The following is a 16,176-nucleotide window of genomic DNA, read 5'->3' as shown; positions in this document are numbered from 1 at the left end:
GCACCCGCGGTTCTGACCCAGCTACGACGTATTTGTAGAATTTTTTCCTCCAATTAGGGGGCGTAACTAAATGATGTTGGGCTTCTGGCTGACCACTGCATGCGCTTCCCGATTTACCTTAGTGACCGGTGGGAAAATTCTGTGGAGCTTGGCCGGTCACCCCAGAGTAGTCAATGAGGCTAACTGAGATTATCATTTTTTAATTAACCATTTGTTTGATTTTTTTTCATTCATTATTTTTCAATAATATTGATTCATATGTGTACCTCAATCTTGGTTAACCACTTGTACAACCACTATCATCAGCTGCATTGGCATTAAATGTCTGATAGATATTTAACCATGTTAAATGTGTCATTACTCAACACTAATTGCTACCAAATGTGACATTTATCGTGAAGGGAGATAATAACTATTCTTGCTTAAATTTAACATAGCACGTAATACTATCATATAATTTCACATTTCTTTCAATATAATTTCACATTCTTACTCGACTGAAGAAGTATCAGAGATGAAAATTAAGTCCCGAAAGAAGAACAACACAAAATAAATCATTACAAAATATTCAAACTATTATATAACATGTTCCGTATCATCCATCTTAACAAAAAACTAATTATCCTATCACATTACAATACTAACATTAGTCAACACTAATTAACCACCTAAACTAATAAACCAATTAGCCTTCAGCTGGTTCTTACAAACATTTAATCTGTCATATTACAACAACAACATTACTCGACACTAATTAATAAAACTGAACTAACAAAGTAATAAGATATACGACCAAAAGAGTCAAATTTACTATAACTAATATTCAAACCACTGATAGTACATTCCAATTTCCTAGATTATGCCCACGAGAAGCAATGGATTCACTTCCAACCCTTGACTCTATTCTTCCTAACCTTTCACGACATATTACACTGCTGTCTTCATTAGACAAAGTATCGGCCACCACCCACTTTTGCCAGCTATATTGCCCATATCCATAATACCTCCTTTCGAGATTTTTGGTCGATCTAGAAATACATACCAATGTTCTTAGTCCGCAGTCCCTGCATGGTACATGTTCAAATTTTGTATTATCGATGGAACTGTAACTCGATGATGTCATAAAATACCAACCTATTAAGTAGAAGATAATTACTTAGATTCAAACATTTTTTAATGCTCATAGATTATATGCTAAGTAAATTTAAAAATAGGAAATAAGCTATTTTGTGTTACTGTATAAATCAACAATAAGTACCACATAAATTATCTCATTTTGATAATAAACAATAAGTAAAACATAAACTTATTGCTTCAAGCTATCTCATGCTCGATTTTCATATCTAAGTATCTCATCTAACAACTAACAACTTATTTATTTGGATATGAACCTTTTGACTAAATTACCTTTATTTGAATCATCCTTTACCAAGAAAAATAACTGGATGAATTTGAAATGAAATCATCTTCAAAAGTCAAAGTATTTGTTTGATTGTCAATGAAGAAAATGCTGACATGCATAAAGGTTTTTCAAAAGGTTTTACCATAAGTACTAGCATTGTGATTAAAGGAGGATCCAGTGAAAAATCATTAAACAAAGACTTCAATGTCACATTGGGTAGCAAATCTAAATTATATAAATTCTTAAACTCAGTTAGCAACTTACAAATGAAATAAATTCGACGAAAATATAATTTTCAAAAGATATTGGGAATATATCAACTGGAAGTGAGAAGTATGTTGTCGTATATTCCTATATGGAGAACCATAAAGACTCTATGAATAGGGAATTCTTATACAAAATCTTGAACCTGATAGCTACTTGTTAATGACATTCTAGTGTGAACCTTTAACTACTTTGTTGGATGGGGAATTCGTTAAGGTAGATAAAAAATCATTACATGAGAAAAAAAGCTTAAACTTGCTCACATCAATAGATGAATCAACAGTGAGCTTGCATGTTGGGGAATTAAAATCAACAAATTCAACATCAAATAAAATAAAGTTATAAAGGAAGGGAAAGACAGAGAGTTTTAGTTACAAACTAAAATTATAAATTTGGAGCTCAAACTTTTAAATAGAAAGGAATCATTAGATGTAAAGGAAAGCTCAAACTTGCTAGAACTAACAGTTGAAATCAGCCCTAACGATGGCAAAGCTTGGCCCGTCGAGGGTTGAGGGCAGGGCGGGGCCTTGGTAGGAGTTGGAGAACTGGGTCGTCGCCGGCGGGGCCTCGGAGGAGTCGCGAGAGGTTAGGGAGTTCGCAGTTACAGGAGGAGCACGAAAGGTTAGGGAGTCCACAGAGAGGTGGGTTTTCGTCGTCAGCGGATTGCCGAGGTGGAGGATCGCGAGAGGTTAGGGCTCTGCTCTGCCAAATCTGCGTTTTCTGCGCGAGTCGCGTTTCTGCGTGAGTCGCGTTTCTACGTGCATGCATTTTGCACATGAATGAGCTTTTATATGAGATTTGTGGTCGAGGGGTGGACCAGAGAATTTGGGTCCAGAGGATCCGCGCTGAAGAAAAGTAATTTCATATACAGTTGACACTTTAGCAATTTTAACAGGAGCTTAATAATGGTTGAGATTATAAGATTGCAAATAAAGTCCCACATTAAAAATACATAGGAAATCTAAATACCTTCAGCCTAATACGAGCAAAATTCACTAAATACCTTCAACCTTTCATGTCTCAATTATTTGTAAGCAAAACAATATATACAACTCCAACCTTGTCATCCAAGTCCTGACCACATTTTGTTATTGGTAATCCCTTTTTAGCACAATATTTTTTGAAAGAGAAAGAAAAAAAAATACTTAAAAAATAAATTTACTACTTATTCACTACTTAGCAACATTTGTACAAGAAAATTTTCTTTTATGCTACATATAAGAAATACTTGGATGCCCTATAAGTCCTCAAACCACGATGACCTAGAAAAAATCTGTCTTGCGTTCAGATAAAGCTAAACTTGAATGGAATCTTCTAGAAGCCAAATCAAAAATAAAACTATATGAGACTGACTTGCTGAATTTGCATCAAGAGTCTAAGGATAAGATAACAGGATTAGTAGCTTTAATTACTTAATGCTTCAAAGCAGAGTGAGGAAATTCTAATGGATGATATAGAGCGTATTCACCAAGCAATTGACAGTGTCAAGTATAGTGAAGAGAAACTAGGCATATGGAGAATAATGGAGATGGAGAATTGATTGATAAAGCTTCTCAAGTAGTTCAAGGGATTCCCATGTTAGAAGTTCAAATTAATAAATTAGTTCATCTTCATCATTCTGTTTTAGACATTAAAAACACTTTTGAGGATGCAAACTTAGAAAACCGAAGGGTGGAAGGTTTGTTGAAGTCATTATCGAAAGAATATGAAGAACTGAAAAGTGAGAAAGAGTCGTTGACCGAGAGAGTGACCAACATGTAGGAGGTTATATCTGAGAATGAAGAGGATAGATACAATAGGGTTGTTTTGTAAGAAAAAGTTTTACTATTAGTAATAAAATAGGAGGTCTCACGGAGAGGGACGACGGTAGGGACGGCGTGGTGTCGACGGCTCTCGACAGGCAGCAACGACAACGATGAAAGATGATGGGGATCGACGAGCGAGGAACACCGAGGCGAGGGCGCTGCGAGGATCGTAGAGCAAAGAAGGCGGCTCTTGACAGACAGCGGCGGCAACGACGAAAGGCGGCGGAGATCGGCGAGAGAGGAACGCCCAGGCGGGGATCGACGAGTTGCGTCACGGGAACGACACCACTAAAAAGTAATGTTTCAGAAAATAAAAGGAAATATCAAATGACGCGACAGAGAACAGAAAAATAAAAGGAAAAAAACAATCACGTGAGATGCCACGTTCGCTGTTGCACACAAACGCGTAAAACAAGTTCGCGCATAATATCAGTATTATATATATATATCTTACTATTTTATTAAAAATCTCTCCCCTTTTCTAACTAACTTTGGTGAAGTCTAAAATGAATTTACGTTAATATCATTTTTTCTATTTACACTAAAAATAATTCCAAAGTTTATTAGTAATTCCACAAGCGAAACAATCAGTGATCTAGAGTTCGAAACTCAGCCGCGACATATTATTATGAATTTTTCTCATTATTAATTTTCTCTGATTGTTTTATATAAAAAAATATAGTTCTCTTTAGTCCATATCTTAAAATTGACAACACTATAATAAAGAAGCTTCTATAAATATTTTAGACCGACGATGTTAAAAAATATATTTTTCTTAGTTTTTTTACTAAGATAAGTATAATATTAAATTAAATTAATTTTTTTCATAAGGAAGTTGACATTCGAAAATCCAAACAATTCGGATTTTCAAAGAACTAAATAATTCAAATTTTCAAAAGTTAGGTACTTTACCCTAATGACTCTACTTTAGTATTTTAATGTTAAAATGCTTTAATTAATATAATTTCATTATAAAAGGGCAATGTGATTTCAATATATTATATTACACGTGTCGCGTGTGTACGGACACTATTATATATATATAAGTAAAAAATAAATTAAATATCTATATAGTCTTCTAAATTGATTTAATTTTTTTTATATATATGTAAATTTTTTTCTATATATTATTTAATTAAGTATTGGAATTAGGAGTTAGGTATCGAGTAATAATAGTCCTTTATATCCTCTTTCATTCAATTTAGATATCGAGATGGGGAAATTCAAATTATCATCCCTAGCCATAACGTAAACACCCTTGTCAAGCCCAACATTACTAAAGCACGGCCCGATTGCGGCGATCAATCGAACCAAAAACTTGGCTAAAGACTCACATCGACCGCACGATTCGAGACAAGAACGAGCGGTCCAGATGCGCCGAACTCATGGATCCGAACGGGATGAAGCACTGCCGTCCGCCGTAATCCGTCGCCTCGCAGCTATTTATACATCCCCTCTCTCTCTTTCTCTCTTTCCGGCCGCCGACTGATTCGAGGCTTGTCTTCTCGCTCACGCAACCCTTGTCCTCCTCCTCCTTGCTCTCTCCCTCGACTTCTCGGCTTGAATCTCCTTCTTCTGTTGCCGCCGTCGGATCGTGATCCGAGACAGCAGCTGCAAGTTTCCGAGTATGCCGACCGGTAAGGATAATTGGTTCAACCCGCTTTAGTCTCGATCTTCCGAGGGACTTGATCTTCATATTGGTTTTTCTATTACCATATTCTGGAAACAAAATATGAATTTACTGGATTTTAGTTGTTTCTTCGTGTGTCGATTCTCTATGGTCGTTATTTTCCCTTCATCTTGAGGGCGCAACGGAAATTAGGGTTCTTTTGGGGCGCTTGATCCAGGTAAATCCCGGAGTCTCCGTTTGTGTTTGGCGCAAAACACTTTTGTTCACATTATTTTCCTTGTTCTCTGCATCTCGGCGAGTCACTGAGAACGATGCTTCGATAGTGCTTGATTCCTGACCAGAGAATAGCAAATTAGTTTGTCATTTTCACCTTCTTAGATGACTGTGGTCTGTGAGTTAATTATTAATACATGAGAAAAAGGATAGTCTATGCTTAACTTAAGGGGATGATATTTTTGTGAGCCGGCCGATTGAACGCATCACGCCTATTCGCTGCTTTTGTGTTGTCTTAACAAGGAGCTTACTTTTGCAGATCATTAGGAAATGTGCTGCAATTTAAATCTACAGGACAACAGAACATTGATTCTTTGTGCTAAGACGACATCTTTTGTGTTTTCTTGTTTATTCCAAGGTTGTCCCCTCAAGACGGTCTAGTGGCTAGCGCATGAGGTACTGTCAACATGCTACCCTCATGCGCCAGTCACTATTCTAAGGCAAAAGGTGCGCAGTCGCCTTTTGCCAACTTGTTTATTCCAAGGTTATTGCCTTAAATTAGTTAAGCACTATTCTTCCAAATATTGAAATTACTGGGTATTTCCAAATATGTTAGAATATATTCTTGGATCTGGATGTCATAAAAAAGTACGGGTCCTTTCCTAATAGTTCAAGTTTTTGAAAAATAATTGCCATATGAAGTAAGGAACCAAATATTTATCTTAGCCGACCCCACCTATTTATCTTAGCCAACCCCATTTAATGGGATAAGGCTTTATACTTTGTATAAAGTAAGGAACCAAGGTTGTTTAGTATTGGGTCCTTTTGTTTGGGTTGGAATTTTCTATATTATTCCGGAGGGTTGGATTAATTTGTTTGCCATTACGTTCTTGGCATACACATTAGAGTGATCTGTCGTATACAGTGTTGTAAATGACGGTAGACGTAATATATTAATTAAAGGATAAAAAATTAAATAAAAGATATTTTTTTAAAAAAATACTATAAAATATTTTAACTAAAAATAAAAAAGGTAATCTAAATATTTTTTAAAAAATAAATAATAATATTTGTTTAAATATATATATTAAATTAACAGGATAATTTTATTAGGCTTTAATTAAGCCTATTTAAATTATCCCAATCATGATTAAAAATATTAATCTAAAGTTTCGATTAAATCTTAAGTTCAAAAAAAAAACCTATTCTATTCAGCGATCGACTTTGGTATTTCGGCGTTGGACGCATCTTCGGAGACGTGTCACTTGCGACGAGTCCGTAATTGTCACATGTGCCTGGACGCATTGCTCGAGTTCGAATCGGAAACGCTTTACCGTCACCTAAACACAAGGTGGTGCGGTTGAGGTTCTCCTCCCGCCTAGGCGACCTCTTCAACCGTCATTTAGAACACTGCTCTTATATAAAAATAAGTGCTGTTTTTTAACTAATTATTTGCCTGAAATGTTGCTTTCCCTTTCACTAAAAATAGTTAGTTCATTTTCTCTCTTGTAAATTCTATGCCATTTTAGTCCTATTAATTGAACTAATAAGTTACACTTTGAAGACTTAGTATTTAACTTTTATGTTTTTTTTTAAAATCATGCAGTTAGTGTTAAGTGGCAAAAAGAAGTCTTCCAAGCTGTGGAAATTGACACCAGCCAACCTCCTCTTGTATTTAAATGCCAGTTATATGCTTTAACTGGCGTACCTCCTGAGAGGCAAAAGATCATGGTCAAGGGTGGCCTTTTGAAGGTTTTTGAACTTTATTTTACTTTCATGAAGATATTTTATCCTTGTTCCTATAATTTTACAAAGATAGTTAACATTGTAACAACTAAAACTTAGTATTCTTTTATGTAGGATGATGCTGATTGGGCAACTTTAGGTATTAAAGAGGTTGTGTAATTTTCTTATTTTTCCCTCTTTCCGTTGTGCCTTTTAAACATGCTCTCAGGTAGTTTTAAAAATATTTAACAGGGACAAAAACTGATGATGATGGGCACAGCAGATGAAATAGTGAAAGCTCCAGAAAAGGGTCCTGTATTTATGGAAGACTTGCCAGAAGAGGAACAAGTAGTAGCAGTTGTGAGTCTCAATCTTGTGATTTACAATTCATGAAGCATGTAGGATGCATTTGGAATTATGCAGTTCCTTTGTACTCATAGAATCGCAATTCTATCATTCATAGACTTGTTTCTTATTTCTTCTGTATTGGTTGTTTCTAAAAATATTAGGTGACTTAACAAAACATTCTCAGTAAATGCTGTTGAATAATTGGGTTACTTTTTCTGGGTTATTTGCACCATGCTACGGAGGAAATAAATAGCCAATAGTAATTGTTTTCTTACTTTCTGAATCCGTTCAATGTTTGTGTTACTAGATCACAGTCCATAAAAGCTTTTGTCATTGAATAGTGCAATAAGCAAAACTAAAAAAATCTGTTATAATGAGAGGATTCATCCGTGAGAACCATTTATCTGGATGAAAATTTATAATAGTGTTTGTTTTTATTTACTATTCAAATTTAATTTTTAAGGTATAATTGTCAACAACATTGATTCAAATGCCAATTTCCTTACTGCTTCATAGCTTAACATGCTTTCATAGGAGCTGGATTTTAGTTTGTCATTGCTGTTATGGTTGTAGATGCCTGCACCTGAATGCTCATATGTATTTTTTTTTGGAGAAAAATTTCTGAAGAGTTTGCAACATAAGAAAGCAAAAGAAATTTAGCAATAAAAAAAAAATCCTCCTTTGCGAACCATAAGAAATTTTTTTTTTCCTGCTTATTTCATGCATGCATGAATTTGAACATTGTATGATGTCATTATAGTTTCACCTTTGTTGAACTTTGACATCCCATTGAGTTTGTGTTTTTAACGATCATACCCATGTTAATTTAGAGAAATTAACTGATTTTTAACACACAGGGTCACAGTGCTGGTCTTTATAATCTGGGAAACACGTGTTACATGAACTCTACATTACAATGTTTACATTCTGTACCTGAGTTGAAGTCTGCACTCTTGAGGTGATCTTTTATATTACCATCTGTTATACATGAAAAGTTAAGGGATTGCTTAGTTCATTGAATAACTTCAGATGCATAATGTAATCTTCAATCTGCTGTTTGCCAACAGCTATACCAACTCAGGGAGAAACACTGAGCTAGATCAGTACTCACATCTACTGACAGTTGCAACTCGAGATCTTTTTAGTGAACTTGATAAGAATGTCAAGCCCGTTGCACCATTGCAGTTCTTATCGGTTAGTTTTTAATCTCTCTCAGTTCTCACTGTTAACCCTCAATTCTCAGTCAACAATGGGTTTTTTGTCTAACCTTTTTGTATCCGGTAATTGTCATTTTGGAATAAAAACTTCCAAGTAATTAAGATTATTTTTGTTATATGTGATGACAATAAAAATACAAATTTTGAAATTATACCTTCTCAATGCGACATGATACGATATCAAATGTTTTGGTTTGAGACCGAAACTCCGGCTTGACTCGAAATATTAAAACTTGCATTTTAGATTGTGGAAAATGATGGTAACCCCCATGTTGAAATGCAAAAGTTATGACGCTGCAAAAATATTACTAAAAGTTTTTCAAGATCCTATCTATATAATATATTTAATCAGTTTCTTATTTGTTTTAATGGTTACTCCATTAACTAAACTTTTGGTTCAGATTTTGCGAAAAAAGTATCCTCAATTTGCACAGCAGCATAATGGAAGTTATATGCAACAGGTTTTATTTTTTCTAAATATCTCTTGTTCTCATGTTTTATTTGATTTTTTATGGTGGATGAATGCATTGAAGAAATTGTCAATGCTCTATACTCTGTTCTTGCAGGATGCTGAAGAATGTTGGACCCAACTTATGTATACACTCTCACAATCTCTTAGATCAACAGATTCGGATTCAAGGTGCTTTTTATTCATGATATCTAGGTTACTTATATTAAAGAAATGGTGTTTGATACTTTGCCTTATAGTTTCCTTTCTGGTTTGCATGATAGTATTTAGTTCTTTTGTTTGATTCCAACTTATGAAGCATCCTTTATGTTTGAATTATGCATGTTATTATTATGGAATGACTGTTACACACATCATAAAGAAATTCATTGAGATAAGGTCCTTTCTTTTCCTAGAAATGTTCAATTAGATGGAGTTTTTCTATATTATCGAAGATTTACTATTTAACAGACTCATGATCTGGCTCCACTAATGAATTACTAGAAAATCAATCACAACATATTTCTATACATCCTAAGATGGGAAGAGATCGTTCAGAAATAGAGAAAGGGACATCTTTTTTTATGTATACCAAGTGAAATTCCTTATCTGAGCATCCAATAATTGCTAGAGGAATTAACTAAATTCTAAGTGTACCATTGAGAAGGGGAGGGTTCGTTCTGCACCAGATGATGAAGTGGAAGGACATGTTATGACTTTTTAAGTCACACCTTTGTCTTTGCATAAATATCTCTGTCATACTATATTGAAAAATGTCTAGAGATAGTTGAATTGTGTTAAAAATAAAATTCCAATACGGACCCAGGATTACACAATTTTTTGGTCTTCTTGTCTTGTCTTACTATCAGTGTCTTCTTGCCATATGATATAGTAGTCTAGTCTTTCTGTAGGAATTTTCAGATGAAAATACCTTGATTGAATTCTCCATCTTAGTTTTAATCCACCTAAATGCTTTTATCTTACCATTGAGCTAATGTCCATTTTACTTCAGATGTGTTAGTTGGACAATCCAACTCAATTTTATTATTAGAGCCAGAAGAATTTCTATTAATACACGTGTACTGCAAACTGAACAAATGTCCCAAAATTAGCCTATAATCGAGGCGTCTATCTCTATGATGACCTTGTTTCAAATTTTCTATCACCCACCCTAGCTTTTTCTACTTTTGCAATGTTGGATGTCACATATCCTACTTCTGGAGGATGGTTAATAATCTGTCAATTTTGATCTTGTATTCATATAATTATTTGCCAAGGATGTAGTGAGTTTGTTATTCTAATTCCTTTCAGTTTTTTTTTTCCTTCTGAACCTTTTCAGTTATTTGCTGCTATGGTTTTTTCTTGTGTTCTAAATTGATATGTGATCATGTGTTTTAACTATGTTCGGCTATCTTGATTCAAATATAATTGTGCATGTTTTAATCATCATGCAGTGAGGCATTGACAGCAGTGAAGACACTGTTTGGTATTGGTTTTGTCAACAGGTAAAGATAATTTTTCATTTTGAAGCAGCATGGATGAACATTTAACATTAGAGCTTCAAATTTAGGGGACCTTTTGGTTTCTTTGTACTCACAAATCTATATCTGATATACAAGCTTGCCATGGCCAACCTAAAGTTGCATTGACACATGAAATCTGTACCTAGATTATACTTTGGGGTCAAGTAAGGCTCAAACAAAGGGAAGACATACTGTATATCACTGATTATTGTTTACAACTTGAATTGAAAAATCAGCGACTGTTAAGATATTCTAATTTTGGAGTTGAGTTTTTGAGGAGTTTTCTCCATTTACGAGCATATTAATTCTCATTAATTCAAGAGAATGCATTTTCTAGCGCTGGAAAAATTCAAATTTGCTCACGAATATCTGTAAAAGATTTAATAAATTGGCATGCATGATTTGTTATTCGCTAGTCCTGGGTAGGATAACATGTGTATGCTAATGACTTTAGATTATCAAGCAGAAAAGGTTTGTGTTCTGCTAACTTTGCTTTCCTATTAATCGTTATGCAAAGAATGCCATAAGGGATATTAAGTGAATAGAATTGTATACTTCATAGCTTCAATGGCATGATCATCGAGTCTTGTTTGTCCTAGCTATTTCAATTTGACTAATGGATATTATCCTCATTGAACTTCATAATTCTATATCACTAAAAATATTCATTTCTCTTAAATTATGATAATTATAGTTCTCTTGGTATCCCTTAAATAAGGGGAGCCTTGACGAGTCGTGGAAACAACCTCTTGCAATGTTGGGTAAGAACAATAGACCCTTCTCCGAGACTCCGCATTGGCGGGAGTTTCGTGCACCAGGCTGGATTTTTTGGTATCCCTTATTGGTCACTTGGTTTCCCAACAATGATCTAGCCGTAACATTGTCTTTTTAGCCAAGGGGCACTAAGTAATCACACTAAATTTTAAAAGATCCTTTCCATTTCAATCACCCACTCCATCCTATTACTGATATCTTAAACAATTCACTTTTATATTAAAAATAGACAAACAATTCACTCTTATGATAATTTCATGTTTGTGCACATTAGATTCACTCTTGATGCAAATCTTTAGTAATAAGAAAATAAATTCTTATTCTTGAATCTCTACTAGTAATTTCAATTTCATATATGTTTTTTTTGTCACGTCAATACGCTTATTATATTTCTTGACAGACCAAATAAAAAATCATATGCAATTCCACCCTTCATCTGTATTTCTGCATGTGTTGTAATTATTAAACTGGTGCATCTATTTTCGGTCTTCTGAGCACACAATGAAATTGATCTAAAAAATGCTTATTATCTCCTTGCTTCTCCCAGTAATTCCTTTGGGCTATGCAAATACAATTGCAATGTAATAAATCCAATGACTTCTGTTTGAATTGAGTTTTTTGTGATCCTATTGAAATGTTTTTTGCTATCACATGATACTAAACTAGAATCATTTTAATCTAGAATTAGCCATTTGACATTTTAATTTTATGTTCTCAGATAAGGCTGTGCATACAGCTAAATAGCTCTAGAATTAGTCATTTGACAATTTTTTTTTTTGCAGAATTAGCTAACAATTTATTTATTTATTTTTATTAGGGTCTTCTGTGCTGAAAGTGGTGAAGAAAGCTTTGAGAATGAATCAGTGTATGCACTAAAATGTCATATCTCACAAGAGATAAACCATTTGCACGAAGGACTTAAATGTGTAAGTAATCTGGATTATAACCTTTTTTTTAGGCTTGATTTACTTGCTTGGAAATATAGGGTAGGGAGGAGGGAGAGGAAAGAATCACAATATTGCACATGGACCATGTGTTATTTTATCTCTTTATCATTGTTAATTAGTTATCCTTTCAAGTAAATCCAGTATTTCATATTGGTTAGAATATATTTTTATGTGGAGTCTTATTGACTTGTAAAACAAAATCACGGGTGAAAATTTTACAGGGCCTAAAGTCAGAGCTTGAGAAGACTTCTACATCCTTAGGGCGTTCTGCAATGTTTTCAAAAGAATCACGTATTAGTGAATTGCCTAGGCAAGACACTTTCTATTTCCTCACAAATTATAAGTTTTTTTGTTTTGAAAATAATTCACATTTTTTCTCAGGTACTTAACCGTTCAATTTGTTCGCTTCTTCTGGAAAAGAGAGACAAATCAAAAGGCGAAGATATTGAGGGTAATATGCAACACTCGTTTTTCAATGTCGTTTGCCATGGGAAATTTTGTAGTTTGGTAGTTGGTTTATGTGTCTCTTTTCCTTCATCTATGGAATTTAAGTGATTGAATCTGCATCTCTCTTCTGAAAATCCTTGGGTCTCTAAATGTTTTAGCTTATTTTATGTTACTTTTCTTCAGAGAGTTGATTATCCATTGGAACTTAAGGTTTGTGAGTTGGTCACTTAATTTTTAGCTTATTTTATGTTACTTTTCTTCAGAAAGTTGATTATCCTTTGGAACTCGATGTTTATGATTTCTGCTCAGATGAGCTCCGTCAAAAGCTTCAAGCTCCCCGTCAGGTTTTTCCGTCTTTTCCTTTCGAAGTGTTTAGTTTTGTACATGAAATTACTTTTTCTCTAATGTGCTACCTATGGTGATGTGCATAAGGCTCTACGAGAACTAGAAGATGTCAAGCTTGGAATTAAAGTGGAAAACAACAAAAAGGAAAATAAAGTCGATGCGCCTAAATTGAAGGAGGTACGTGGACAAAGGCCCATTCTCTTGTTCTCTAAAAAGTTGCCATGTTGGAGATACTTAAGAAGTGCATTCGTGTCTTTGGTCAGAGGCTTAGATCTCTGTTGGATCTCTGTGGCTGACGATCTGAATTGAAAATATTACTTGGATTTATCATAGTTGAGCTAAATATTTACTTGTACTAGTATCTGGGCAACCTAAGTCTTTTTTATGTATGAAAATATGTATTAGTGATATACGAGGTCTTGACTTCTAGAAACTAAAATATGAGTTGACTTTTCCAGTACCTTGTGAAACCAAGAGGCAGAGGTATATGTTCCATTGTTGATGCAGTTAGAATATCAAAGCAAAGTTTATTTTTGATTGAGTATACAAAGCTAAGATACTATTATATCAGAAAACAGATATGTTCTATGTTAATCGTAATTACTACAGTCTAGACCCCCTGGTCATTGAATTTCTTTGTGCATCTTAAACCTTCATTAACTAACATGAAATCATGTGTAGGATTAATGCTGTCTTTTAGGAAGCTCAGAAATGTGATAAAAGCTATCATGACTTGCTTAACTTTTGCATTTTTATTTTCTTGATATCTGCAGGGATCATCCAATGAAATTGGAGAACCATCTGGGGTCATTGAAAGAGGTAAACATCAACTTTTCATAAATTAGGATCGTTATATGGTTTGATTATGAGTTTTTGAATGTCCATGTTTCTCTATGAAGTCAATGCATTTCAGCTTTGGGCTTGCTGGCAAGTCATCATCAGTTTTTTTTTATGCTTCATGTTCTCTTAATTTCTGTGTGTACTTGATTTGCGAACTTATAGGTGTTTTTTTTTAATAATTAAAGCCATAGCATGTCATTTTTCTTGGAATGAGTCAAGCTTCCATATTATTGACACAACACCATAAAAGCTCAGTCAAATCTTCCATGCGCTAATCTGTTTGATGGCATCTTTAGCCTATCAGATCTGTTAGGAATTGTGATATGCCTCTAAAGTTGTGACCTATGGACTGACATACTTTCCTTGATGACCCGTATCTCCCTTTTGATATTCGGCTTAGTCTGATGTAAATCATTTACTCGTTTCCTTTACATGCACCATACATTTCATAAGTTGTCCTCTCCTTGAATTCTGCTGTATTTAGTTTCATGTTCCCTCTTGCTTAACTCATTTCTGTTTTAGTCCCCTGTAAATCTCTTTTTTGGGGATGATACTTTGACCATTTAAATCATGAAAAAGATAATTTTTGTATATTTAAATTGCTTCCTTTGTATGAACTTTTTGACACAACTAACGCTTCTCCCCCTCTAAATCCTTGTATGTTGAAACGGTTTAGCAGTTAAAATTACCGTGTTTAAAATTAATCGATTACAAACATAGAATATATATACTGCTACATAAATTCATGTTCCATGGTTATTTGCTTTTGTTATACTCTCTCAACTCTTACACTATCTGTTTCCTCTGAAGGAAAAGTGCAATTAACTGGAATTTACGATTTGGTTGCTGTGCTCACTCACAAGGGAAGGAGTGCTGACTCCGGGCACTATGTTGCCTGGGTAAAACAAGATACTGGTGCATCTTTTAAGCCCACAAGTTCATTATTCTGGCACATTTATCTCCCCTTCTTCAATCTCATTATTCATGGTGAAACTCGTACAGGAAAATGGATCCTATTTGACGATGACAATCCATCCACGCAAAGGGAAGAAGATATTACAAAGCTGTCGGGAGGCGGTAAGTCAGCTTAAGTAAATGAAAAAACAATCCTTTTTTTTTTTAGCTTTTCTCCAATGTATTTAGTTGCTTAAATGAACCTTGAACTCAATGCAGGTGATTGGCACATGGCGTACATCTGTATGTATAAAGCCAGAGTGGTTTAACAGAACCAAGAATTTTAAAGAAACGAAAGATGAAAAAACTTGTGCCGATAAACATTTCATAGATTGTCTATTGTTTTTTTTTTATGTACGGATCCTTGTTTCTTATCACTTAATTTTATGTTTCTGAATTATAGTATACATAATACTATTTTTTTTTTATGTAGTTCTTACATTTAAGAGTTGATGAGTGAATCGTTGGTTTCTGATGGAAATTATAATTTGTAGTCGCTATCGTATTGGGGACTGTATTCTTTGACAATAGCCGATTAACCGTGGTTCTTGTAAAAGGAGCTAGTGACGGGAATTAATTGATTTTAGCAACGTCATTAGCTAGCGCTTAATTAAGATAATATACATGGCAACCCGCTACTGTGTATGAATGACTCTGAATTCGGCAAAAGTGGCATCGATAGAACATGCGTTCATCGTCCAAAAGGAACATGCATTCTTGTTGTGTTTTCAGAAAATGGAATCATGTGATGTAAGTAGCCTCCTCTGCTACTCAATTATTCTTTAATAAGTTAATTATAGCAATCCCATTTTATCGAATTGGATTATAATGTTCCCAGTTTGGTTGGTTGGACCTGTAGTGGGAGCCTTTTCCTAGGCTCATCTCCACGGAAGAAGTGTGTCTACGTGTTCCTTAGTTTAAATATGCATGAGACATAGGTGGCCCTGTTAGCACATATGCCATTACACATCACATGCAGTACATAAATGGCTATTAAGATGAACCTATGAACATTCCTATGACTTGCACCCATTTATTATCTTAAAACAGGAGAGAAGAACAGAATATTAGAAGGCAAGTTGTTTGTTGTTTATATATATATACGTAGATGCCATTATGAATATTTTTCTTATGAGAAGGCACCTCAGATTAATTTTCCTTCTAAGCTAAAAAAAACATGACATAACTTTATAATAAACAAAGAAAAATCATGATATTTTTCTTATGTGCTACTTGAAGTGTTTCAAAGTTAAATACGGGATAAATTTATCATTTTTACAGTTCAAGTTGATTT

At 34.3% G+C, this 16,176-nt stretch overlaps 1 protein-coding gene across 1 annotated transcript; it reads left to right on the top strand.

The window, feature by feature from the left end:
- Window positions 1–4,910: 4,910 nt before the first annotated feature.
- LOC122031928 (ubiquitin carboxyl-terminal hydrolase 7-like) lies at window positions 4,911–15,363 on the top strand. The gene is made up of 18 exons (XM_042591161.1): window positions 4,911–5,108; window positions 6,921–7,066; window positions 7,175–7,210; window positions 7,292–7,399; window positions 8,245–8,345; window positions 8,455–8,581; window positions 9,006–9,065; window positions 9,171–9,244; window positions 10,507–10,557; window positions 12,167–12,275; window positions 12,518–12,606; window positions 12,678–12,747; window positions 13,007–13,087; window positions 13,176–13,265; window positions 13,862–13,907; window positions 14,739–14,843; window positions 14,931–15,005; window positions 15,102–15,363. The coding sequence occupies exons 1-18, from the start codon at window positions 5,099–5,101 to the stop codon at window positions 15,149–15,151; spliced, it is 1,428 nt and encodes a 475-aa protein (XP_042447095.1). The 5' UTR covers window positions 4,911–5,098; the 3' UTR covers window positions 15,152–15,363.
- The last annotated feature ends 813 nt before the right edge of the window (window positions 15,364–16,176 follow it).

This window comes from Zingiber officinale, chromosome 11A (genome assembly GCF_018446385.1).
Source record: "Zingiber officinale cultivar Zhangliang chromosome 11A, Zo_v1.1, whole genome shotgun sequence".
NCBI classification, from domain to species: domain Eukaryota; kingdom Viridiplantae; phylum Streptophyta; class Magnoliopsida; order Zingiberales; family Zingiberaceae; genus Zingiber; species Zingiber officinale.
This window is presented reverse-complemented; position numbering and strand designations above follow the sequence as displayed.